The sequence below is a fragment of the Schistocerca nitens genome, chromosome 3 (assembly GCF_023898315.1).
Source record: "Schistocerca nitens isolate TAMUIC-IGC-003100 chromosome 3, iqSchNite1.1, whole genome shotgun sequence".
NCBI classification, from domain to species: domain Eukaryota; kingdom Metazoa; phylum Arthropoda; class Insecta; order Orthoptera; family Acrididae; genus Schistocerca; species Schistocerca nitens.
The window spans coordinates 590,157,228-590,184,948 of NC_064616.1; the positions used below are offsets into that span (position 1 = coordinate 590,157,228).

At 38.0% G+C, this 27,721-nt stretch overlaps 1 protein-coding gene across 1 annotated transcript in view; it reads right to left on the reverse strand.

The window, feature by feature from the left end:
• Positions 1 to 27,721, reverse strand: part of LOC126248505 (protein purity of essence) — a 446,891-nt gene that overhangs the window by 302,324 nt on the left and 116,846 nt on the right. The window contains 5 exon segments of the mRNA XM_049949542.1: positions 104 to 304; positions 417 to 643; positions 756 to 879; positions 5,518 to 5,732; positions 14,211 to 14,385. Of these exon segments, the coding sequence (XP_049805499.1) occupies positions 104 to 304; positions 417 to 643; positions 756 to 879; positions 5,518 to 5,732; positions 14,211 to 14,385 (942 nt within the window).

Genomic DNA, 27,721 nt, shown 5'->3' on the forward strand with positions numbered 1-27,721 from the left:
TCATTACTAGGGAAGTGGTCTTTCAAGAAAACTGATGTGACTTCCAGTGAACTTTAAGAACAAACAGCAGCTGAAGTAACATATTTAGCCCTTCATATCTTACCAGTCCATCCAGTTTCGGTACATCTTGATTGCTTCCCTCTGGCATGGTCAGGAAATAGAATCTTGGGCGGAACTGGCTATCTTGTTGGTTTGCAAGTCTTTGGAATGTTGCTTCAACTTCAGCAGCAATGAATGCATGCTCTGATTTATTTCTGCTATTATCATATACAACAGCTGGTGCTCTAAACAGTATCCAGTCAACCTACAAGCATGAAAGAGTCAAGAATTTCTAATACACTAAAATAAGCAGGTCTCCTGCAAATGAAAGGTGAAATAAGTTTATTGTTTAACTAAATCAGTCAGCAGGGCCTTACCCGTTCCAAAAGTGATTGTGGAGCTTCGTACAGATATTTCAGCTGATATTCAAAGAGAAGAATCAGTCTTGAAAGATATAAGATTTGCAAGTCACTCATTTGCTGCTTGACTGCATCAGCACAACGAATAGCTGCACTGGCAGTCATTAACATAACTGATTTCCTTGGTATTAAGTTCAGGGAGTGAAACAAATATAAGAGAACATAAGCATGTTCAATGTTTAAATCTGCAAATATTGAAAAGATACAAGCAGTTCAGATTAATCATAAGGAATTAATCATAAGGAATATGTTCTTAAGTCAGACATTGACATATAGTGGCAAACTGAAACATCTTACCTTCAGAGTCTGGTTCATACACACCAATTGGACGTGTGACACTTTCTACTATTGTATTTATCAATCGTTTCCAAACATTTAATACTGCATTTGTTCTTTCCTGCAGAGGCTTTAACATAATCATCTAAAAATTGAAAAACAAAACAACAAAAAATTATCATTAATAATTATGACAATAAAAAATAAAAACTCAAATATTTTCAGTCTGACAACATGATCAACACTGTAATTATTATTATTATTTCTTTCCTTTCTCAGACCTTAGGTCTGGTTCGAAATGAAAGTGACGCGGACCTTGATCAAGCGTGACTTCCTTTTAACTGTACGGTATATGTTACATTGCGTTTAGGAACTTTCGGGTAATTGAACATGTATCAATAATTACGGATTTCTGTAGTTTTATATATATGTTTGGATGTAGCTGTATTGCGTTGATGTACTGGTGGATATTGTGTGGTATGACTCCTGTAGTTGATAGTCTAATTGGTATAATGTCAACTTTATCCTGATGCCACATGTCCTTGACTTCCTCAGCCAGTTGGATGTATTTTTCAATTTTTTCTCCTGTTTTCTTTTGTATATTTGTTGTATTGGGTATGGATATTTCGATTAGTTGTGTTAATTTCTTCTTTTTATTGGTGAGTATGATGTCAGGTTTGTTATGTGGCGTTGTTTTATCTGTTATAATGGTTCTGTTCCAGTATAATTTGTATTCATCATTCTCCTGTACATTTTGTGGTGCATACTTGTATGTAGGAACGTGTTGTTTTATAAGTTTATGTTGTAAGGCAAGCTGTTGATGAATTATTTTTGCAACATTGTCATGTCTTCTGGGGTATTCTGTATTTGCTAGTATTGTACATCCGCTTGTGATGTGATCTACTGTTTCTATTTGTTGTTTGCAAAGTCTGCATTTATCTGTTGTGGTATTGGGATCTTTAATAATATGCTTGCTGTAATACCTGGTGTTTATTGTTTGATCCTGTATTGCAATCATGAATCCTTCCGTCTCACTGTATATATTGCCTTTTCTTAGCCATGTGTTGGATGCGTCTTGATCGATGTGTGGCTGTGTTAGATGATACGGGTGTTTGCCATGTAGTGTTTTCTTTTTCCAATTTACTTTCTTCGTATCTGTTGATGTTATGTGATCTAAAGGGTTGTAGAAGTGCTTATGAAATTTCAGTGGTGTAGCAGATGTATTTATATGAGTGATTGCTTTGTGTATTTTGCTAGTTTCTGCTCGTTCTATAAAGAATTTTCTTAAATTGTCTACCTGTCCATAATGTAGGTTTTTTATGTTGATAAATCCCCTTCCTCCTTCCTTTCTGCTTAATGTGAATCTTTCTGTTGCTGAATGTATGTGATGTATTCTATATTTGTGGCATTGTGATCGTGTAAGTGTATTGAGTGCTTCTAGGTCTGTGTTACTCCATTTCACTACTCCAAATGAGTAGGTCAATATTGGTATAGCATAGGTATTTATAGCTTTTGTCTTGTTTCTTGCTGTCAATTTTGTTTTCAGTATTTTTGTTAGTCTGTGTCTATATTTTTCTTTTAGTTCTTCTTTAATATTTGTATTATCTATTCCTATTTTTTGTCTGTATCCTAGATATTTATAGGCATCTGTTTTTTCCATCGCTTCTATGCAGTCACTGTGGTTATCCAATATGTAATCTTCTTGTTTAGTGTGTTTTCCCTTGACTATGCTTTTTTCTTACATTTGTCTGTTCCAAAAGCCATATTTATATCATTGCTGAATACTTCTGTCATCTTTAGTAATTGATTGAGTTGTTGATTTGTTGCTGCCAGTAGTTTTAGATCATCCATGTATAGCAAATGTGTGATTTTGTGTGGGTATGTTCCAGTGATATTGTATCCATAATTTGTATTGTTTAGCATGTTGGATAGTGGGTTCAGAGCAAGGCAGAACCAGAAAGGACTTAATGAATCTCCTTGGTATATTCCACGCTTAATCTGTATTGGCTGTGATGTGATATTATTTGAATTTGTTTGGATATGAAGTGTGGTTTTCCAATTTTTCATTACTATGTTTAGGAACTGTATCAATTTAGGATCTACTTTGTATATTTCCAATATTTGTAGTAACCATGAGTGGGGTACACTATCAAAAGCTTTTTGGTAATCAATGTATGCGTAGTGTAGCGACCTTTGTTTAGTTTTAGCTTGATATGTCACTTCTGCATCTATTATCAGTTGCTCTTTACATCCTCATGCTCCTTTGCAACAGCCTTTTTGTTCTTCATTTATAATTTTGTTCTGTGCTGTATGTGTCATTAACTTCTGTGTAATGACTGAAGTTAATATTTTGTATATTGTTGGTAGGCATGTTATGGGGCGATATTTAGCTGGGTTTGCTGTGTCTGCTTGATCTTTAGGTTTCAGGTAAGTTATTCCATGTGTAAGTGTATCAGGGAATGTGTATGGGTCTGCAATGTAACTGTTAAATAATTTAGTTAGATGTGAATGTGTTGAACTTCTTTAGCCAGAAATTTGCTATTTTATCTTTTCCAGGGGCTTTCCAATTGTGAGTAGAATTAATAGCTTGGGTGACTTCATGTTGCAAAATTATCACTTCAGGCATTTGTGGTATCATCTTGTATGTGTCTGTTTCTGCTTGTATCCACTGTGCATGCCTGTTATGTTGTACCGGGTTTGACCATATGTTGCTCCAGAAGTGTTCCATGTCTGTTATGTTTGGTGGATTGTCTATTTTAATGTGTGTGTTATCTATTCTCTGGTAAAATTTCTTTTGGTTTGTGTTGAATGTTTGGTTTTGTTTCCTTCTATTTTCACTTTTTTTGTATCTTCTAAGTCGTTTGGCCAATGCTTGTAATTTCTGCTTCTTCTCATCTAACTGCTCTATCGCTTCTTGTTGTGAGATTTTACCTAACGTTTTTCTTTTTTTTTCTGACATTTCATTTCTTATAAATTGTGTTAGCTGTCCGATGTCCTTTCTCAGTTTTTCTATTCTGATCTGTAGCCTGTGTTGCCATGCTGGTTTTGTGAGTTTCTTCTGTGTGTTGGTTGGTTCTGATCTCTGCCTAGTGTGTATATTTAGTGTAGTGAGTGCTCCTATATAAACCAGTAGTTGTAACTCTTCCATAGTTGTGTTTTCATTTATTTTGTTGTGTATGATTGTGTTGATAGTTTTTATTGTTGTTTCGACTTGTGGGTTACTTGGCAGTCTATGCAAGAATGGTCTAATGTCTGTATTTGTGTCTTTGTATTCTATGTATGTCAGCTGAAATTTTTCTTCTATATCTAACATGTGTGTCACTTCGTGTTCTATTTGTGCTTGTTCTGGTGGCTGTCGCAAGATTTCGTTTTCCTCTGATTGTTTAATTGATGCGTGTTGTTCTTTGTTTGTTTGCTCTGGGATGTTTGAGTCCATTGCTCTATTTTCTTCTTCTTCTGTTTGCACATTATTTTGTTCCAGTATTTGTTGTACTTGTTGTTTGATGTTTTCTAATTCTGACTGGGGTATCCTGTTATTTTTGATTATTACACGGATCTGATCAGCTAGTCGTTGTTCTGTTAAAAATTTTAATTCTGGGTATCTGGTAATAAATGTTGTGTATACTTGTGATCTGTATCCAGTTGTGTTGGTTCCTAAGTTTGATGCTTGGTAATAACAGAACATGAGGTGTCGATTAACTTCATCTGACCATCTCATCCTCTGCCTTTGTTTTTCTTCTAGGGTGGTTGTAGGAAGCATATCCTGCAAAACACCTCTATTTGGATTTAAATCATTTTCCAGTTGGCTAGCAGTGTCGTTACCATTGTGGGCGGGCATAGGGTTCAAGCGTCGTCCCCCACCATGACGGCGCTTGTCCGAGGCTTCTTTAGTTCTGTCTTGAACCAACTCATCACACTAAAAGGGGGGTTAGCCCTATTAGTGGTTTGTTCTTTTCGTCGCCTTTTACGACTGGCAGAACATACCGGAGGCCTATTCTTTTCCCGGGCCTCCACGGGATTTATTATTATTATTATTATTATTATTATTTTTGAAAGACATAAGGGAGTCAAAGTGGATACCCAGTCCATAACATGGACTCCAGCAAATATCATAAGCTTCATAATAAATCTTAGTAGTTTATGTGCAACAAAAGATGGAATGAGAGTTAACACAGCTGAAATGAAGAGACAGGTTAAAGAAAGGGGAAAGAGAGTGTAGATGAGCTAAGGGGCAGGACCTGGGACAGGGGCTGGAGTGGGGGATGAGAGCGAAGTTGTGAGGGTGGAGAAGATGAGGTGCAAGGATGTAAGAATGAGGAAGTAGTGGTAGAACAGGGCAGAAGATGAAAGAGGTGATACATAATTAGGAAGTAATTATGAATTTACGTTATGGTACTTAAACAAATACTTTTCAGCAACTTTTCAGTATTTAGATGGAATGAACACACTGGAGTGAGTAAACTTAAGTAGAGTGGTAATTGTCACAAACTGCACATGCCTGATATAACTATTATTTTTATCTGTTTAAACATGATGATAACAGTTGCATAAGAATATTTGTGAAAGCCAAAATCTCTCAGTTTTTAACTGTGAATAAGACAGATAACTGATAGTGGAGTTATTTACTTATTCATCCACGTATCATTTCGAAGTGGTATAGAATTTGTCATCATAATGCAATGAAAACAGATAGCTCAAAACACACACACACACACACACACACACACACACACACACACACACGCGAATGTGCTTTTTTGTTGATAGAACTTATAGTACACACCTGCGCTACAACTGCCAAAGAGCGACAATGCAGTAAGAGTGGCCACGTGCTGGGATTACTGTGATCCTTCACCAGAAGATTTAGAAACTGCTTCTGCATTGTGTCAGTCAGAATGCGGCTCATCACCATATTATGTGTGAATTGAGAGAAAGCTCCTGAGAAACGATTGTACAGCACTTCCAAAGAAGAATATATTATTTCAGCTGCAGAATCTTCTGTAAAAACGAAAGACAAGTAAAGATATGGTTGTCTGAAGCATATTCAATATTTGGAAATAATGGTTTGGCAATTAACATTAATTACATTAACAGTTCTGGCTGGTCATTTGGGGGATTTACTTAGTTACATGCAACAAGGAAAAACACTCATTTGCCACCAGTTCTCAGTCAGAGAAGAGAGTGTTCTCATATTCTGGAGATGGGAGAGGTATGCATGAGCTACAATAGCGAGTTGGAATCTATCGCTATGGTGTTAAGTTGTGTATGCAGTGGCTCTGTTGAGAAAGACACTGTAATAGTAAAAACTGGACATATATAATGATATCTCATTTGGATGACTGTTCTGACAAGTTACTTTGATGAAGTGAAACAGACCTTCATAACAATTCTGTGCGGCAAATTATGCATAAGTTGCTCAGAAACTAAATAACATATTTTGGCATGCATAACAACATATTTACAATGAAGTGAAATTTGGACTGTTTAATAACAGGTCATAAATCTGAAGTAACTACGGAATGCTAGTGCGAAAGTCGCATATGCTATTGCAGCAGAACTCCGAACAGTAATTTTTGAATAGTGCACCACACACTTGTAGTTACAATTAAAGCAAAGGCATTGAAGCAGTTTTGTGATTTGGTCATTATGTGTACATACTGCATTAACCTGTGTCTTGCACAACCCCCTGCCCCCCCCCCCCCTTTTCAATTTCAATCGACACACAGCTGCTCTCATCAACTGTCATGCCAAGTGTTAATTGTGTGTATTGTGTAGCATTGTGTGTAGCCTTGCATAAATGATCGAAGTATGGTGTTGTTTGTTATTTCCTTCAAGCAGAAGTTTAGTCTTTTCCTGTCGCAATGTTAAGATGGAAAATACAGGTATTACCAAACAAGGTGGGAAAACCCTTTTGATGGAAGAGAAAGTAAAAATTCTCTCGAAATAGTTGAAGTTCATCATGGAACATGCATTGCATTAGCACAGATTTTAGGAAAATCAGTGTCTACACGGAACACCATTGTCAAAAACAAAGACCACTGTGGAAATTGTAAATAACAGTGGAACAAATTAAAATGAAAAAAATTAAGTATCTCGGTTATTCTAAATAAACAGAACTGAAAGAAATTACGAAGAACTGGTTTCAGACAGCATGTGCTTTGAACATCCCTATGAATAGTGTGATGTGTGAAAAGGTGCTGAACATGGCCAATGTGCTTGGAATCCAGGATTTCTCCGCACCTAATAGGGGGACTGACAGGTTCAAGATGTGGTAAAATTTAGTGTACTAAACTGTATGTTGTAAATGAGACAGTGTAAATCTAACAACTGCTAGTGAATGGCAGATTATAACAACTTATAAATCAACATAAACTGAAGGATATTTTCAATATATATGATACTGGTCTTTCAGCATCCTTCCAAACAGAACACATTCCTTCAAAAGTGAAAATAGTCATGGGGGAAACACAGTAAAGAGAAGTGGTTATTACCCATGGTGTCAAAACCTACTACAGGAAAGCCATTGTGCATAAGGCATTAACTTTGACAGAACCTGGAAAAGAACCAGTCTCTTTTAAAGAATAAATTTTAGCTGCTTTGCACTATATTACCAAGGCATGGACAGAGGTTAGGGAGTCCACCAAATCCAAATGCTTTCGAAAAGTGTGATTCATTATCACAGCTGTAAAAGCAGCAGTGAAGACAATAGAAACAATATTTCTGCTGCCAATGTAGATATCAAATCTGTACACTGTGTTTACGAACTAGAAAGCCATGATGAAAAATTCCATTAAAAAATGGCTTATAGTGTTTTATGAAGTGTGATATGGCACCCTCCCCCTAAAATTTTAGCTGCAGTGACAGACTGATCTGTGTCATAGCCAGAGGTCTACAATGATTTGAAGGTTGCAATTTGGTTGCGAGTTGGTGAAGCCAGTGACTGTGAAATAAAGGCTATGATGAAAGACTGATCTACAGTGTAGAGCTACATGCAATGCACTTCACAATTTTTCAAGCGCTTTCCATTACACAATCAAAAAGCACTACATAAATTCAATGTATTACGTTCACCCATTGGCATCTTTTTTACAGGACACGTTACAGTAAAACTGATATCCTTTGGAGAGATCTTTAATGTAGCGTACACTAACTGCATTTTAATAGGCTGCAAGAATAAATACAAAAGCTGCAATATGGCATCTTCACTTTACAAGCCAATAAATCAACATGACAGCTGCTCAGTTTGCTCTCTCCACAACGCCTGATTTTTAGTGTGATTTGTTGTGCTAAACTTTGGTAAATGACATGTAAGTGACTAAGCATAGCATAAAATGCCGATAACCTTTATTAGATAATTAATTAGTCCTTTATGAGTATTTTGACGCCTATTATGTACATACATCATACATAAACTACAAAAATGTAAGGGGGACCCAATATGTAAATTTTAACACTTAAAACGTTATTTCCCACATTTTACATTTTCCCACATTCTTTCAAGTACCTTGAAAGGTGTAAAAGTAGGGTTTTACTGTAACTCTGAATTACAATAATACACAGAGAAATAAAATAAACAAAAAGTAATGGTTTACATCAACTTTAATCTTCGCTTCCTTTTTTGCTTACTATATAGGCTAGCCATCTGTAGTATCACTACTTCTAATTATGATCATCATCATCATCAGCAGCAGCAGCAGCAGCAGCAGCACTGATATCATTATCTGGGTTGATAGTTTCATCTAACTAATGACAAGTGAGAACAGACGCAATATATTTCTACAGTGTGTTGACTGGAACTTATCCTATGCCTGAGGAGTTTTTTTTATATTTATTTATACATATTCAGGATGGATTTTACATTAAACAGAAAGAACACGAATTTGTCATACAGTTTGAAGAGAATCTGTAACATAGGATGCAGGGAAGCTGAAATTCATTTGCAATCACTGAACAGATATAGTTTAATGATAATCGAAAAGTAACTTCACGCAGGAAACAACCCAAAAACAATGCTGCATTTCGAGACTATCACTACAGTTTGAGGGGGGGGGGGGGGCAGAAAAAATACGTATGAGTTGTCAAACAAGATACACTACAGAAAAACGTTTCTGAAATAACTGACTATGAATTCAGCAGGAAATGTTAGAACAAGAGAATTATTTTCTAGTAGCACTACTGAGAAAATTTAGAGAACCAGCATTTGAAGCTGATTGCAGAATGATTCTACTGCCTTCAACATGCATTGCACATGAGGACCACAAAGACAAAGATATGTGAAATTAGGGCTCATAAGGAGGCATATAGACAGTCGTTTTTCCCTCACTCTATTTGTGAGTGGAACAGAAAAGGAAACGACTAGTAGTGGTACAGGGTAAACTACTCAAGCTCCGTACGGAGGATTGCGGTGTATTTATGTAGATGTGAACAGGTTTCACAAAAATATATTTACAGTTATTTCACAACTGCTTCTTTGACAATCCAGAGGCTTGCACAGTTGTAAAATGTAAATAAATCTACCTATTACTTCAGATACAATGGGAGCTCATTTGAGTGTAGTAGGTTACTGTGATGACTGAACATCATGGAACACACCCAGCACACTCTCCCCCACATAACAGATAAGACAGGGTCTTCACATAAATTACTTTAATTACTTGAGTTACCATTTTGTATTTTTCTTTATACAAAATTCACAGATAAATTCTGCTACACACTACCAGCCCCATTAAGATAACTTCTTCAAAAGTACGTTTTTATTCCTACAGTCAGACACCTTGGATAACTCACAAAATGTCACCCCTAGAATATCCATTACATTATCAGATTTACTACACTGATGGTGAAGCCATAAAAATGTCATACAATGGGGCTGTCCCCTGGAAATTCCAGCTACTTTACACAAATAACAGTTTATGGTTACATTATTGTAGTTACAACAGTTGCAAATTAAAAGTCATTGTTAGTATGATTACCACACTCCTATTCATCAAAAGGAAAACACAGCGGCCGCATCCATGTATCCTCAAAGCTACTACTAGACCTAGAAATTCCTCAAAATGCTGAACAGATCATTTGCACCAGATAAAAAGCTTAGCAACCACAAAAAATCTGTGGATGCAAGAACAGACTGGTCAATGGGCACAACATTAAAGATTTGGCTGCTAAGGTTTCCACAGGTGCTGTGGACATCTTAAAGCACAAGAGTATTTCTGTCATAAGTTGCAAAATTCAGATTGTTTAGCTAGGATATTTGCAGATTTTTACTGTACATGTTGCTGGCTATTCTTCTGCATTGAGAGATTATAGTTATCACCGTTATCCTATCTATGTAGGTGGAGTACTTATTTCAGTTTCTATAAGACTGTCAACTTGCATAGATGGTGAAATGCTACAGATAATAGGCATGACACTGAGACCTAGTTTTCAGCATCAAAAATTGTGATGCTCTTCCATATAATCCTAGAGTTCTGAACCACAAACTTCAGAAAGCATAGAGACCAGCATTCGAAAACACAATAAAATGTATTGATAGATAAAAAAAAATCTCCTCAAACAGCAGTGGCAGGAGAAAAAAGACAAATGATGTGGAAGTGAGCTTTTGAAACCAGTCACTCTGCTTCTGGCAGAAGAGAAAGGAAGAGGGATAAAGGAAAAGGACTGTGAGGTATAGGAAATGGAAAGAGTAACGAGAAAGCCACCCAGAACCCAGAGTTTTCCATAAATCTTCCCATTTCCTAAACTTAACCAGTCCTTTTCCTTCATCCCTCTTCATTTCCATTGAACCCTTTTGCCAGGAAGATGAGCCACAGGTTCACATTTACACATCTTTTGTGCATTTTCTCTTGCCACTTCATGTTGAGTAGATTTTTTTTATCTATCCACATTTTATTATATTTTGAAACAGTGATTATTTCTATTGTTATATTAGACCACTATTTGTTCAACAGAGTTAGCTGATAACTGTTCATAATCTGATAGAGATGTGAAACTCTAAAAAAAAAAAAGAGGTTCACATGGCTCTGAGCACTATGGGACTTAACATCTGAGGTCATCAGTCCCGAAGAACTTAGAACTACTTAGACCTAACTAACCTAAGGACATCACACACATCCATGCCCGAGGCAGGATTCAAACCTGCAGCCGTAGCGGTAGCGCGGTTACAGACTGAAGCACCTAGAACCACTTGGCCACTGTAGCCGGCAAACTCTCGAGAAAGAAACACGTTTTAATGACATGCGTTATTGAGAAAAAACGATTTTCGTCCATTTCCTTGTGCATCTCATGATTTGACTTCTGTATTCAAGTATCCAACAGGTAATGGTCATCTTCCATGGTAGTTATAACATAACACCTGATGTTATTTATAGCAACTGAATCCAATGTATTTTATTCATAAACATGGAAATCTGCCAAAATCTTTGTATTCTTGGTTGTCAGAATGGAGATACATGGAATAGGAAACTCTGCCTTGCTTCATTGATAACTTCTTCTCATGGCTCATGGGAAAAATCTGCATATGATCAATTTCAATTAAAACACTGCCAGTACTAGAGAAATTCAAAATTAGGAACATTATCACTGAAGTTCAAAAGACAACCAACAGTGCATCTTATCCACATTGAAAGTGTTTCATTTACCAAAACCTATTGTACGTGAAACTGTGTGTTCTTTTTAACAATTTATTTCATACAAATGAAGTCCATTTCATTCCAACAAGTAGTATGAAACCTAGACCTCTTTCTCTGTATTCTCAACTAACCGGAAGACCTGGTGGTGGAGGGAGCAAGCACAGGGGAAATCAAGGGACTGACATTTGGTGATTAAATTACACGGAAGTTCACCTACCTGACCTGCCACAGAGTTCAATCAGGTCAGTGATTAGGACTGTGAAGAAGTACAGAAATTTCATTTTACACATTCTGAACCCATGCCTGGCCCCATAACCAACACTATTTGTTTCTGTATGACAATGGTCCTGTCTAAAATACACCATGCATACACTAACAGTGCAAAATTTACTGAATGAAAGAAGGAAGGAGTTTAAAATTCCATCGACAGCACAATTATTGGAGATGCAAACAAGCTCTGATTACAAAAGGATGCAGAAGGAAATCAATCATACCCTTTGTTTGCCTGAATCAATTTAGGGCAATCACAGAGAACAGAAATTTAAATGGCCAGATGGCAAATTGAATAGTCATCGTCGTCCTGAATGCCAGTCCAGTGTGTTAACCACTGCACATCCCACTCTGTTACAAAAATTTGCTGGCAAATATCACTGCCACAATTTATGACCACTACCACACTATAAATATGAAATGCCACAATTCAGGTAGTCAATTTATTTGGCGTGATACAGAATGAGTATTATTACTTCAACATCACACAAAAATGCCTGTCAGTATGACAACATGGCACAAAATTTTTCTGCAAATGGAATGTATGATCACTATTTACAGCACCCTGCATAACAACTGAATTAGTGGGCTTGGTGTTCCCTTTCAATGGTAATTTTTATAGCTGGTCAATGTTTAGTGGGGTCATGACAAGAATCTCAAGCTTGACTCCTCCCAATCACAAATAAGTCTGGAGTTAGAACTGGATATCTATTAAGTTCAATATACATTAAATACACCCTAAATTGTAAAACAGTGAAGCTAATTTCCTCACAGTCAAGATGATGCTATTTTTGGCTAGATATCAAGAAGGGTGACTTCCGCAGCAGTAACAATATAAATGATTGCAGCTCCTGACTTCTATCAGGAATGGCGAGAATTATTATTGATGAAAAAGGGCAAATCAGCACACTATATTCAGCATTTTCATTCTATCAATAGTCTGTATAGACTAATTTACAGAGATAAAATGCTTAACTTCTGTATTACAACTCATTACATGAACTGAAATAGTATTTTGGAACGATTTATTACAAAACAATATTGCACATTACACACTATCCCACATATAATAGAATTATCCTGCTGCAAAGAATGAATGTCAAATCTGGTGAGCTATCTGTGCACGAATCATTCGCTCTGTGACAGGACATGACTCAATAGGAGATTATTGCACAACCTTACCTCTGGGTACAATTTATCCACAAGTCATGCCTCACCATTACCTGGGTATCTGTGGATGCATCACTGCTCTTGCATGAAAAGAGAATTTCATATCATAGGCTAATGCATGCTGTAGAACACCTGAACATATGAGACAGTGGCAAGAACAGTATCAACAGCTTTGGAATTCAATAATCATGCAGGAACTTTGCTTTGTCATATTACAACACTGTCCTCAGTATTTTCTTGAATAAACACTATTTCAGTAATGTGCCTGAACATATTAGTAAATTACAGCCTTCCCACTGTGTTTGTGTGTCCAAGTAAAAGATAATGTCAGAAACTACTTTAGGGATTTTTAAACCGTTTTCACTAATTGATAGACTGATTGACAAGGAAGGTATGTGTATATAATCTATTACTGCTAAGTCAGATGAGTCACCCAGTCGTAGATACTGAAGCCAGAGCGTGTCACTAGTAGTTGAGACTCATATGTCTCAAGGGAAATGTTATTATGTCAGTTAATTGTTTTTGTTTCTTTTTAACAGCAATTAGCTCTACACGCCGTCCACAGTAGACGAAGCATCAATCACAAAGGCAGTGGCTGAGCACTGACACACACGAACGTGCATGTGGGTTTCCCTCTTCAGTCCAACTGTGCCCAATGGTGTGAATAAAGCACAGAAGTAGAAGTCTTTCATTAAACCACATATTTGTGTCCTACTGTGAAACTTATTATTGATAATCATTACAAAATTATGTTACATAAAATTTGAAACACAAAATTGATAAAACACTAAAAGTTGGCAGTCTTCGTAAACAGAGAACAATAGGCATGAAATCTACAGCTTGCTGCTGACAAGGAGGTCAGTTGGTTCTGAGCAAGAAAGAGGGCAGAAATTATTGTTGTGTTACAAAGCATCTTGAGGAGGAATGCTTACATCTGATATTGGGTTGTACCAACCTAAGACTGCATGCCTAATGCGGATTAGCATATTTCATGTGGAAGTAACAACTATTCATGAATGCCTATTACAGAGACCACCATCTTCAACAGTCATGTTAATCCGCATAAACGACTGTGCAATTAAATTACAGCTGTTTTAATACAACACAATGAGCAAAAGGAAGTTTTTCCAAACACTGCAGACCTATAACACAGGCAGCCATGACCCAACATGCCAACAATGAAAATCTTGCGTACTGCACTAATGCTACCTTATATGATCAACAACTTTGCTCATAGTCTGAATTTTCTGCTTTGTTACAAGGCTGACTTTAAGCAGGAATATGATGCACTTTTGTAGAAATGTGCTTAAAAATCGATGTTAAAAGTCGTGATAATGTCAATGGGAAATTGTGGAAAATAAACAGACATTATTCGAAAATGTAACTACAAAACAACACCGGAACTCACCTTGTGTGCTGCTCTTGCTGGACTCTCTATCCAAGTCCCTAATTATACCACATATTGAGGCCAATTGTTGCTCTCCAATTCCTTCCTGAATGCTAGGTACCAATGGCCTTGGTGTTTCTACATTGACCATATATTTGTTGAGGAATCGTATAATTTGTAATCCCAATGACAGGAACTGAAAAAAAATATATATATTACAGGAAACAATTTCTAAAAGTATCATGTTTTTGCAAGCATAATATTTAAATGTATATAGACTGAAGAGGTGAGTTAAAATTTGTACCACGGGTGGGTTCAATTCCCAGCCTTCATACAAATTTTCACTCGCTGCTTCAGTCTATATACGTATCTGTATGAGACCAGTTAAGTCACTGAAATTTTGTCACTTCATTTGTTTAATATTTAAAGCTTTGCATATTGCATAGTTCACTGGAACACTATTCACTAACTATATGCCAGGTGTGTACCCTTATAGAAATATGAAAATGGTTATATGGATAATTCAAAAACAAAAACTGAAATATATTTGAGTAAGTCCTAGAAGCAATAATGTTGTTCTCTGTTATACACCAACACAATGTGTCTGAATAATATGTAAAAAGAGCATTGTGGACACAGCAGCATTACCTAGTTTAAGGAACACACCGACAGTCAATGAAACTGTATAAGGATATTAATATAATAGAGGGAAACATACCACGTGGGAAAAAAAAATATCTAAAAACAAAGATGATGTGACTTACCAAACGAAAGCGCTGGCACGTCGATAGATACACAAACAAACACAAACATACACACAAAATTCAAGCTTTCGCAACAAACTGTTGCCTCATCAGGAAAGAGGGAAGGAGAGGGAAAGACGAAAGGATGTGGGTTTTTAAGGGAGAGGGTAAGGAGTCATTCCAATCCCAGGAGCGGAAAGACTTACCTTAGGGGGAAAAAAGGACGGGTATACACTCGCTCGCTCGCGCGCGCACGCACACACACACACACACACACACACACACACACACACACACACACACAGACATCTCACAAGCAGACATATTTTTTAAATATGTCTGCTTGTGAGATGTCTGCTTGTGTGTGTATATGTGTGGATGGATGTGTGTGTGTGTGCGCGCGAGTGTATACCCGTCCTTTTTTCCCCCTAAGGTAAGTCTTTCCGCTCCCGGGATTGGAATGACTCCTTACCCTCTCCCTTAAAACCCACATCCTTTCGTCTTTCCCTCTCCTTCCCTCTTTCCTGATGAGGCAACAGTTTGTTGCGAAAGCTTGAATTTTGTGTGTATGTTTGTGTTTGTTTGTGTGTCTATCGACGTGCCAGCGCTTTCGTTTGGTAAGTCACATCATCTTTGTTTTTAAACTGTATAAGGAATTAGACTGGCCCATTCAATGGGATTTCTGGACTTCAGGTCTATTCTATGTGTGTATGGAGACTGGTTCTGTGACTATCTTCATTAGAATGCATAATATCAATCACAGTCATTTTAAGAATAATTTTAGAATCTTTTGTCTTGACGTTGTATATTCCTTTACTGAATGACTGTACAAACATTCTGATCTGCTAATCGACGATTTTTATTAGAGACAGTCACGAGTTCTACAAAATTAAACACATCTCATGTGAAAATTGCACAGTTGCTATGTTTAACAAATCTTGGCTAGATGTAGTGTAAAACATACAGCACCTTTAAAATTTTAAACATCTGTAGTATCATAACAACATTTGGTATATTAAATATATGGTTGGTCAGGGACTTTGTAGTTACCCCTTGAGCACCAAAGGGGGAAAGTTACATTGCTACTAAACAATCTTAGATTTCACTACTCAAAATTTTATTTAAAGGAAGTCATCATTTATATGTTATGCACCAGTTAATTACAATTATTAGATTTCCAATGGTGATACATACAAAGTAAGTACAAAATATCCCGTTTCATACGCTATAATGACAATTTTACAGCTCAAAATATTATTGGAAAAAAGTCATTATTTATATTTCACCCTAGTTACAAATTATTATAATTACGACAACTCCAAGAATATTTTACACACAACGAGTAGAGTATTCTGCTTTAGATGCTATTATTATAATCTAAGCAAGACCTAGCTCAGTGTTTCTTCCACATTCACCCAAGGATTCTTCTTCTAGTTTCTCATTTTCATCATTTGCTCCTTTAAAGCCTGGGTCTACATCACTGTTATCTGTACACAGAAAATTTTTCTTGTCTCTAAATTCCCCATTGTCTGCGTGTTTATCAGCTTCTTCAAGCAAATGACCCAGTTTCTTAGAGTCAAAATCATATGGATGGGACTAATTTCAGTAGTAAAAGACAACATTTGCACTATAAGGGCCAAACTGATACAAGCTAACACTCTTCTGACCGACTGCTTGATATTTAACCCAAGATGCCATACTGGAATAAATTCTAAGGGATGGAACAAATATGCAGACATCAGAAAACAGGCATACACATACACATTCATAATATTTACAACAGCAGTGCCAGTGTCAGAAAATCACTGGAGTTGGGCAATAAATAATTCAGCTATTATTACCAACACTGTTTGCTACAAAGGTACTCAAGAGAATGTGTCACTCAGGTGTCCAGATTGGCAGGAACTGTGATGAGATACCAATTGCAATCTTAAGTTTTATGAGAGTATAGTAATCTAGGAGTGAATAGTACCTAATACATCAATCTAGTCAGTGGGGTGCTAGTGTGTCAACAACAATAATAAGAAAGGCTGGAACTGTTGTTCAAACAATACATTAGCGGTTTAAAAAACTGCACAATGTGCTACAACTATTTACAAGTAAAGCTGCTGGTTATGGAAATTTTATCCTCAAAAACAGTCACAAAATTTAAAAAAAAAAACCTGCATGTTATGCAATCAATGGCTGCTGAATCTGTATGACTAGTAAGTTGTTTCACTTGCTTTCATATCATTGATGTTCCACAAAACGAATGATATAAATAAATGGAAACCATTCAGATTTTAGTCAGAACGTTATAAATATTTGGAATATAGGATATTGTTACTGGCGGAAATGATACTGTGAATGTGAATCATGAATTGCGCCTGGATAGCTCCATGGTAAAAATATTACTCATACAAGGCATGTGTCAGATTTGTGTCTTGGCCCAAACTTGGTCTGGTGTATAGTTTAAATCTCTCAGCATATCTCACTACAAATGCTTGTGTGTCTGGTTTCCACCTCATAACATGTCCAAGTGGCAACCTAATTTGACTGACACCTATTGTATTATGTCTTCTGTGATGGTTCAACACTAAGGATAATACCAGTCACCAACTGTCAATGACAAACACTCCATGAGTTACTGAGATGTTATCACACTCCACCGTGACTTACTAAAATACAATATAATGTATGCTGATTTGCCCAACTCCTTAATGTTCTGCGGCTTGTGTATAGTTCTGTGGCTAGAGATTAAGCAATGATGGCAGGGGTTAAAGATTATTTGACTGACTTAGTTCTAAAACCACGTTGCACAGTCAGGAGCTGCAACTAGATAGAAAGTGGTGGCTCACTAGCTTTGGCACAAAGGCTAGGGACAGGCTTGTTCTTGTTGTCACTCTGTTACCCACGAGGTGTACTGCACACAACATCTGTAAACGTGCAGGTTGGGCTGAACCATAAATGTTACACCTTTGGTCTATACTGGATGAGACAAGTGCTTTATAAAATAGTTGTAGCTTGGAACTGCCTGCACATAGGACCTACCCACTGAGACACTTTAAAATGCCTAAAGCTAAATGTGTTTACTAAGAAGTTCATAAAGAGTGGTAATCACATGAGCCTTTGATGAAATATGTGCCCCAGGTTTAGATTAGATTAGATTTACTTTCATTCCAGGAACCTGAAAGACTGACTAAAGTGGAGAATGGTATCATTAAATTGGTGTTCTGGCTCATTAAAAGTGTGACACATATAATTAAAACAAACACATACTGTTTTATTCACTGAAAACTTAAAACCTGTCCTTTGTGTACAATCTTTCAGTTCCTGATTTGTCAACTGTGACTGATGAGTTGTTAAGCGTGATGGGAGGAGGAAAAGTAAAGCATAAGATCACCAACAAACAAATAAGTTTTCACTTTACTCTTCACTTTGTTGGTATGCTATTACAGTAAAACCCCTTTTTAATGAATATCAGGGGACCAAAAAATTTGTTCCTTAAAAGAGGGTTTTCCTTAAATAAGGGTTTAGGTCAAAATGCACTAAATAAGTGTTCCAGAATCAAAATTGGAACCTAGGCTATTTAGGACATATAAATACTCCAATCTTCTTCAGGAATATCATCCTCCACAAACAATGTTGCACCACAGCCAGCATTTGCAAAGCAGTTTATGACAGTCTGCTGTGTGACTGCATTCCAGGCGGCAACAAACATATGCATGGCCTGTAAAATATTCAATTTCATAACTTGCTTCCTCTGCACAAATGAAATTGATTTCTGCACTACAGCCATTCTATATTTAGCTTTAACTGAATGGATTGTGCCTAAGTCCAGTGGTTTCAAGTGACTTGTGCAGTTAGCAGGAAGGTACACAACAGTTATATTTCTTAAAAATGAGGTATCTTTGGGATGAGCAGGGCATCTATCTACCATAAGTACAATCTTTCTTCCTGCTGCACCCATCTTTGAGTCCAAGCTCCTCAGAAACCTTATAAAAATATCTGTCATCATCCAGGCATTTTTGTTAAACTCATATTTGCACGGAAGTGTCTTTATATTCTTAAAACACCTCAGAGTTTTAAATTTACCAATAATTAATTATGGCAACTTTTCACTTCCGTCATTGTTCACGCACAATAATGCTGTCATTCTCTCTTTACTTTTTTGTCCCCCATGACATTTTTCACCCTTAATTGAAAGTGTTTTAGATGGAAGGAGATTATAAAATACACCAGTCTCATCGGAATTAAAAATATTTTTGGAATCATACCTTTGAATCAGACGTGACAAAGTATAACTTCTCCAATGCTCCACACTTTCATTGTCCACAGACGCACTTTCTCCACTTAAATTTAGGGTTGAGAGATTGTGACGTTTTTTAAAACAATCTAGCCACTCGTCATATGAACTGAAGTTCTCATATACCATCCTCAGTGCAATTCCTCGCACCTTCTCACGCAACACATTTCCACCTATGGGAATATTTGCGGCTCTTATTCCCTGAAACCAGTCTAAAAGAGCAGTTTCTACAGCTCTAAAAGACGACTCACAAATATTCTTCCTTTTTGATGAACATGAACCGTGTGCTCCTAAATTTAATAAAGCCTCCTTATTTTTTATATTCCGCACAAAGATGATGGCATCAAATCGTACTTCTTTGCAATGTTGCATAATTTCATACAGGCATTGCGATTCTCTTCAAAATACCAAATAAGTGTTAGCTTCTGCTGTATCGTCACTTTTCTTCGTTTGCTGGCCATATTACACGTACAAAAACAGTATTTTAAGTAGACTACACAACTACTGTATACACTTAATGCTTTCACTTTATAACGTCAGTCACAACAGCTGGAGCGTGGTAGTGTGGAAGAATTGTGTTTTCAAATGATCAGTTTAACATTCACCAATCACGATAACTTCAAAACTATTGATACGAGACCAATATCCGAACGCTAACGCGGACATCGATTTTAAGAATGCAAATGATCAAAGCCTAACGTTACGATTTAATGTCCGAAAACTAGAAGTGCAGTTGCAGACAGTATTTTAATTTGCAAATTGTAACACACATATTCCTTAAAAGCGGGATTTAAAAGAAAGAGCGATTCATTAAAACCGAATTTCAGGAACACTGTTTTTTATGGTGTTATTGCTGGGACCAATGAAAAGTATTCCTTAAAAGTGGGATTTCCTTAAAAGCGGGTTTGTTAATACGGAGTTTTACTGTAATAGCAATGGTGAACACGTTTACACTTAAAATGCTCCCTTGAGGGACACCATTCTCCTATATAAAAATTTCTTGACCATGCTCTCCTATTTGGTAATAAACTGATTGCTCTGTATGGAAAGATTCAATAAAATTAACAATCTTCCATGGAAGCTCCAGTTATGAAGCTGGCTGAGTATGCTGGACCTCCAGGCTATGTCATATGCCTTTTCAATATCAAAGAATAACCCTACAAGGTACTATCCATGTAGCAAAACAGACAGTCACTAACTAACTGTTCATGGGTTTTTTCTATGCCGTTTATAAGGACAGCGCTAAGAAAACTGCTTGTGGAAGTATGTTACACTTTATTATGGCTGGCTAGTTAGCTTTTATTGAATTAGGCACAATACTTATAAGTGACACAGATACATCACAACACTGTTTTTCAGTGTAGTCATTAGTCTCTATAAACAATGGTTGGAACATTATACCAATTGCTCAAATTCTCAATGACAGAAATCCACTCCTTGGTCACAGAGACATTTGAGTAGTGCTGTATGAACATCCTCACTGTCAGAAAATCTGATACTGCTGCAAATCAATTCCGTGAATGTCTGGAAATTGTCGTGTTTGGTTTGATGTCTATGGTATCACCCACATCTGTACAGCCCTGATCAAATTGTGGGAACCATTTCACGACAGATGGAGTCGACACTGCATTTGGTCCATATACAGTGGAATCTCATTAACACGTTTTTGAAAGGACCACACATTTTGAATGCCATAAGCATGAAAACATACTTCCAAAACATACATATTTTTGTAATGATTCGATTTTGTCAGTGAAAACGCAGAATTAAGGGCACCATAGTTGGAGTAATGTGCCATCACATAACACCCACTTTCTGACACAGCACCTCAATAAATTATGATTCGAAAGGCACTTTTCAAGAACACATTCGGAATATTGCACCCAGAAACTCTCAAAATTACTTGTTACTGTGCTAGAGGCAAAAATGTGTTAAATACGGCAGCAATGACTAAATCCTATACAATACAATATTGTTTATATATCAGACATGTATACTTCTGCCCTCAGCCAACCAAAGTGTAGGAATGTCATGTGGCACAAGAATGTAACCTCCACCATCCAAAATATGTACATACCTGGTATGTGATGCAGAAAAAATAAAATATGCTAAAATTGCAATTTTTATTACACTTCTAAAAACAAACCAAAGTCATTCATTTAGCATCACTCCATTAGTGAATCAGTATAGTAACTGAATAGGGGTTGTCATTTCATCAAACTACTATTATATCATACATCACATTAGCCTAATTGCATAACACAGTAAGATAAAAGATACAAGTTTAAAAAATATATCAAGAGCTGACTGTTCCTTTTGTATTAATTTTAATGATGTATTGCCCAGCTTAGTAAATACATTCATCACTTCTTCGACGACTGCAAAACTCAAAACATAGGCTTAACTGTGTCTATTGCTTCGACAGCTTCTGACATTTTAGGAACTGGAAAAGGTTCTGATTCATCCATGTCTTCACTTTCTTCTTGTATCTCTGCCATCTGTTCCTGCAAGACTCCATCAAGTATTATGGAACGACAGACAGAAACACCATCACATTAAACATGAATATCGTAGGTCAGGTAGTCAGTCTTTTCTTCTTTCGCCATCATTTGCTGCAATTCCTGCATCTTCTGTAAGTATCCAATAAAAGCCAGCTTTCTTGAAGCAGCTCAAGATTGTGCTTTTTTTGTACAGCATTCCAAGCATCTCTTACAATAAGTCTGTAGCCTTTCTCATCGTAGTATCAAGACAGGTCTGCCTCTGCTGTACAAGTAACATTGTATATTTTTGTTTCAAGTATTTTATAATGCCTTGGTCAAGTTGCTGAAGGTGGCTTGTATATTTGGGAGGAAGAAACACTAAATTTATATTACATACGTACGACATATCTTGGGGTGCACTGCACAATGGTCAATAAACAGGAGGATTTTCCTATTCCTAACACACAACCTCGCCTCCTAGGCAAGCATGAATTGTTCGAGTACGGTAGTTATTACCCACGAGTTCACATTAGACATATATTTACATGGAAATGTCTGCACATTTTTCAAGATCTTGGACTCTCTTGTCTTTCCACTCATTAGTGGCACCAAATTTTCTGCCATGGCATTTTCCTCCTTTAAACTCAAGAACTTTGTCAAGCAGAAGGTGAAAAAATACGTCCATTTCATGGGCATTGAAAACATCATTGGGACTATAATTTTCTATGATTGATGGAACACTTATTTTTCCATGACTGAACAGTGTCATGTTCATGCTTCCAGCCTCACCTCCAACACATTTATACACTAAATTATATCTGTTTTTTGAACCTTCTGATCCAACTACTGGATGTTTTGAAATCTGAGTGTCCCAACTTTTGTGCCAAATATATTGCCTTAGCACAAAGCACAGTGCCATCAACTGGAATATTCGAAACAAGAGCTTGTTTTCACCATTTCAGTAAAAGTGACTGTCATGTACTCGTTTTCATTTGGAATGTCATCCTTTCAAACATGCTGCTTCAATTATTTATCATTTGCTGACTATTATATTTGATGTTGATGGACAAATGATGAATTTTCACATAATGTGAACACATTTCATGTGAGGATATTTGACCAGTTTCTGAATACTGACTGAATTACGCACTATTTGGTTTACTGTTTGGTCGCTACAAAAGTCTGAAGTAGACAGAGCTACTGCCAATCTATACAAAACATTTGTACAGTAGCATAAGTTTTGTACGACTCGAAGTTGCCAGCACTGAACAACACCTCTCCACATACGTTTCTGCTTCCCGTGGCCGCAAACATCTTACTCCCACCACTCGCAGAACTCTCAGCAGCAAACGTTGTAGCAGCCAAACAGCACCAATACTGACAAACTTGAAAACACACAGCGGTGAGGGAAAGCATTAAACCGAATCATTTAACATGCATTTAAAGAACTGGAACCACCAAAATTGGCCATAACATGAAGGAAAATATAATTATGAGGAACATACTAATGAGATTCCACTGTATCACCAGAATTTCATGGTGAATCTGTGTGCAATTCAGATACTCCTCCCCACAAGTATCATACTGTCCCCTATACTTCAACTTTGGATAACATTTTCACCTGCCATGTCATTTCACTCCTTCAATGTGACGTACCTATATCCATACCATAACATAACTGTGTCTGCAGGAAACTCTGACCATGCACATTCTGACAATGCAATATTCTTGCTGCACAGCAGTCTTAGCATGGGACAACAAGTGTAACTTACTTTTTGAAGTCCCCTCATACATGCCTTTCCTGGTTTTAGGAGAGGTACAATTACAAGATTCCTTCCATGAATGAGGGCATAGTCCCTATGACCATATACCATTGTCTGAACATGCTATACATAACAGCATCTTGTCCTGGGGCTTCTTTCTGAAGGAATGTAGGCTCTTTTTTGTGACTAGATGTTACATTATGTCTGTGCTACACTATGTGATCAAAAGTATCCAGAAACCTTGTTGAAAATGACTTCCAAGTTCACGGTGCTCTCCATCGGCAATGCTGGAATTCAATATGGTGTTGGCCCACCCTTAGTCTTGATGACAGCCTCCACTCTCGCAGGTATACGTTCAATCAAGTGCTGGAAGGTTTCTTGGGGAATGGTAGCCCATTCTTCACAAAGTGCTGCACTGAGAAGAGGTATCGATTTCCGTCAGTGAGGCCTGGCACAAAGTCGGCGTTCCAAAACATCCCAAAGGTCTTCTATAGGATTCAGGTCAGGACTCTGCAGGCCAGTCCATTACAGGGATGTTATTGTCATGTAACCACTCCGCCACAGGCCATGCATTATGAACAGGTGCTCGATCATGCTGAAAGATGCAACTGCTGTCCCTGAATTGCTCTTCAACAGTGGGAAGCAAGAAGGTGCTTAAAACATCGATGTAGGCTCTGCTGTGATAGTGCCACACAAAACAGTAAGGCGTGCAAGCCTCATCCATGAAAAACACAGCCACACCATAACACCACTGCCTCTGAATTTTACCGTTGGCACTACACACCCTATCATTGGATTGCCACAGTGTGTACCGCGGTTCATCACTCCACACGACGTATTTCCGCTGTTCAATCATCCAATGTTTATGCTCCTTACACCAAGTGAAGCGTCATTTGGCATTTAACAGTATGATGTGTGGCTTACGAGCAGCCGCTCGACCATGAAATCCAAGTTTTCTCACCTCCCACCTAACTGTCACAGTACTTGCAGTGGATCCTGATGCAGTTTAGAATTCCTGTGTGATGGTCTGGATAGATGTCTGCCTACTACACATTACAACCATCTTCAACTGTCAGCGGTCTCTGCCAGTCAACAGACTAGGTCGGTCTGTACGCTTTTGTGCTTTACGTGTCCCTTCATGTTTCCACTTCACTATCACATCGGAAAGAGTGGACCTAGGGGTGTTTAGGAGTGTGTAAATCTTGCGTACAGATGTATGACGCAAGTGACATCCAACCACCTGACCACATTCGAAGTCCTTGAGTTCCATGGAGTGCCCATTCTGCTCTCTCACGATGTCTAATGACAACTGAGGTTGCTGATATGGAGTACCTGGCAATAGGTGGCAGCACAATGCACCTAATATGAAAAAAATATGTTTTTGGGGGTGTCCGGATACTTTTGATCACATAGTGTGTGTCAGGTTGAGAAATCAAAATAATCCCATTATTCATTCTGGCAGGAAAAAACGTCAAACTTACTTTATTAGAAACCTTCATTATCAACTACCATATTCTTGAGGCTGGTGTGGAATGTATTTCATGAACTCTTGCTACAATCTCTTCCTGTTGACTTTAATTGTTCACCATACCTTTGCTTTCTCAACCCAAAAGGCTGTTTGTTAGGTTCACTCCTGATGGCCTGACCTTAAATCTTTACAGTGCTTCTCATGTGATCCTAACTGAATGTTGGCATTAGGGAGTTGCCCGGTCTTTGGTACAGATACCTTAGCTGCACGGTCGCTCACACTCTTAACATGATCCACCCACTCCTAGATGCTGTTTCTCTGTTCAAACTTACTACCCCTGGGGTACATGTGTAAGAACCTGAAAGCACATCACATAATGTACCTTAAAATCCTCAATAAGTAGGAATAGTCTGGGGAGGTGGTTAATTAGGTGGGAAGCACACTTCGCAGAGGTGATTTTCAGCAGAATGACAACAGCTACTGCCTTCAAGCCAGTTGTGTGGGAGACAGGTAAGAAGTGATATGTGTTACTAAAGAATAATGCCAACCAACCATAGCTTTGTCACCACCAAGGTTACCTTGCCTGGCGGAAAAGTAGGTTCCTTCAACAGTGCACATCATCTTTTTCATGTGTGTAATCTTGCAGACACAGATACAGTGGTTTTTTCTGTGTGTGTGTGTGTGTGTGTGTGTGTGTGTGTGTGTGTGTGTGCGCGCATGCGTGCGCGCGAGCGTGCACTTTTTTTTTGGGGGGGGGTAGTGATGGGGGGGGGGGGGGGGTGAGGTGGAAGGTGCAGTTGCTTGGGTGTGGCCAAGACCAGGGCGAGGAGGAGAGATTTTATATGACGGCTTTTTAATTATAAAGTAAATATATACACTGTGGCACCACTATGAGTCATACTTTCTGTTTGTGGCCTACAAGATATATTATGTAGTATCATCATCATGCATAGGGGAAGGGAAATCGCAACAAAATACAAAATTAAGTGGACTACTAGCGTAATGAAGTCCGTAACTCAGAGAGAACAAATAGTGAAAAGCAAATACTGTCATATTAGCCATATCTACAGATGGGAGTCAAATTGACTCCACATTGTTCCTCGGATTCACATTGCTGTACTTACGTCAACCACACTTTGCTATCAGTACCTTCAAATTAATCTTTTCTCAGTCTGCACTGTGCAGCAACGAGGTTCGGTACCTGTTTCTTAGTGGGTTTTTTGTTGCTGAATTTAGTGATGTACCAGGTGATCAAAAAGTCAGTATAAATTTGAAAACTGAATAATGTAGACAGAGAGGTACAAATTGACACACATGCTTGGAATGACATGGGATTTTATTAGAACCAAAAAAATACAAAAGTTCAAAAAATGCCCAACAGATGGCGCTTCATCTGATCAGAATAGCAATAATTAGCATAACAAAGTAAGACAAAGCAAAGATGATGATCTTTACAGGAAATGCTCAATATGTCCACCATCATTCCTCAACAATAGCTGTAGTCAAGGAATAATGTTGTGAACAGCACTGTAAAGCATGTCCGGAGTTATGGTGAGGCATTGTCATCGGATGTTGTCTTTCAGCATCCCTAGAGATGTCGGTCGATCACGATACACTTGCGACTTCAGGTAACCCCAAAGCTAATAATCGCACGGACGTAGGTCTGGGGACCTGGCAGGCCAAGCATGATGAAAGTGGCGGCTGAGCACACGATCATCACCAAACGACGCGCCCAAGAGATCTTTCATGCATCTAGCAATATCAGGTGGAGCGCCATCCTGCATAAACATCGTACGTTCCAGTAGGTGTTTATCAGCCAGGCTGGGGATGATGCGATTCTGTAACATATCGGCGTACCTCTCACCTGTCATGGTAGCAGTTACAAAACCAGAATCACGCATTTCCTCTAAGAAAAGAGGCCTGATAACAGTAGATGTGGTAAATCCAACCCATACCGTGACTTTCCCGTCGTGCAATGAAGTTTTCAAGACAGTTCTAGGATTTTCGGTAGCCCAAATTCTGCAGTTGTGGGCGTTGACAGACCCTCGGAGCGTGTAATGAGCTTCGTTGGTCCACAACACGTTACTCAACCAATCGTCATCTTCCGCCATCTTTTGAAACGCCCACACCGCAAATGCCCTCTGCTTCACTAAATCGCCAGGTAACAGTTCATGATGCCGATGGATTTTGTACAGATAGCATCGGAGGGTACGCCTCAGTGCCAACCGAACAGTAGTGTATGGAATGCCGGTGGGATGTGTGACTGCACAAGCGCTGACTTCCCCACGCATACACGAACCCGCTACAGTCTCCATTTCTTCCTGAACTGTCTCAGCAGCATTACGCCTTGTGCTCGGTTGGCCACTACAGGGTCTATCATCTAAACAACCCGTGGCTTCATACTTCGAAATCATTCTCGCCACAGCTGCATCTGTCAACAGACCTTTACCCGTTCGAATCCCCTTCCTATGGCGATAGGAACATAACGCTGAACTAGCACATTCCCCATTCTCATAATACAGCTTCACTAAAAGCGCCTTTTCAGGTAACGTCAACATGCTGTGACTGCTGGCGCATCTGATTCTCTCTCTCATTACAGCTTCTTTTATACACAATTGTCACGCGCAGTCACTGACGTTTTGCTGTCCAGCACCATCTGTCGGACATTTTGTGAACACTCCCCCCCCCCCCCCCCCCTAATAAAACCCCATGTCATTCCAAGCATGTGGGTCAATTATTACCTCTCTATCTACATTATTCCATGGTTTATTAAGTTTTCAAATTTATACTGAC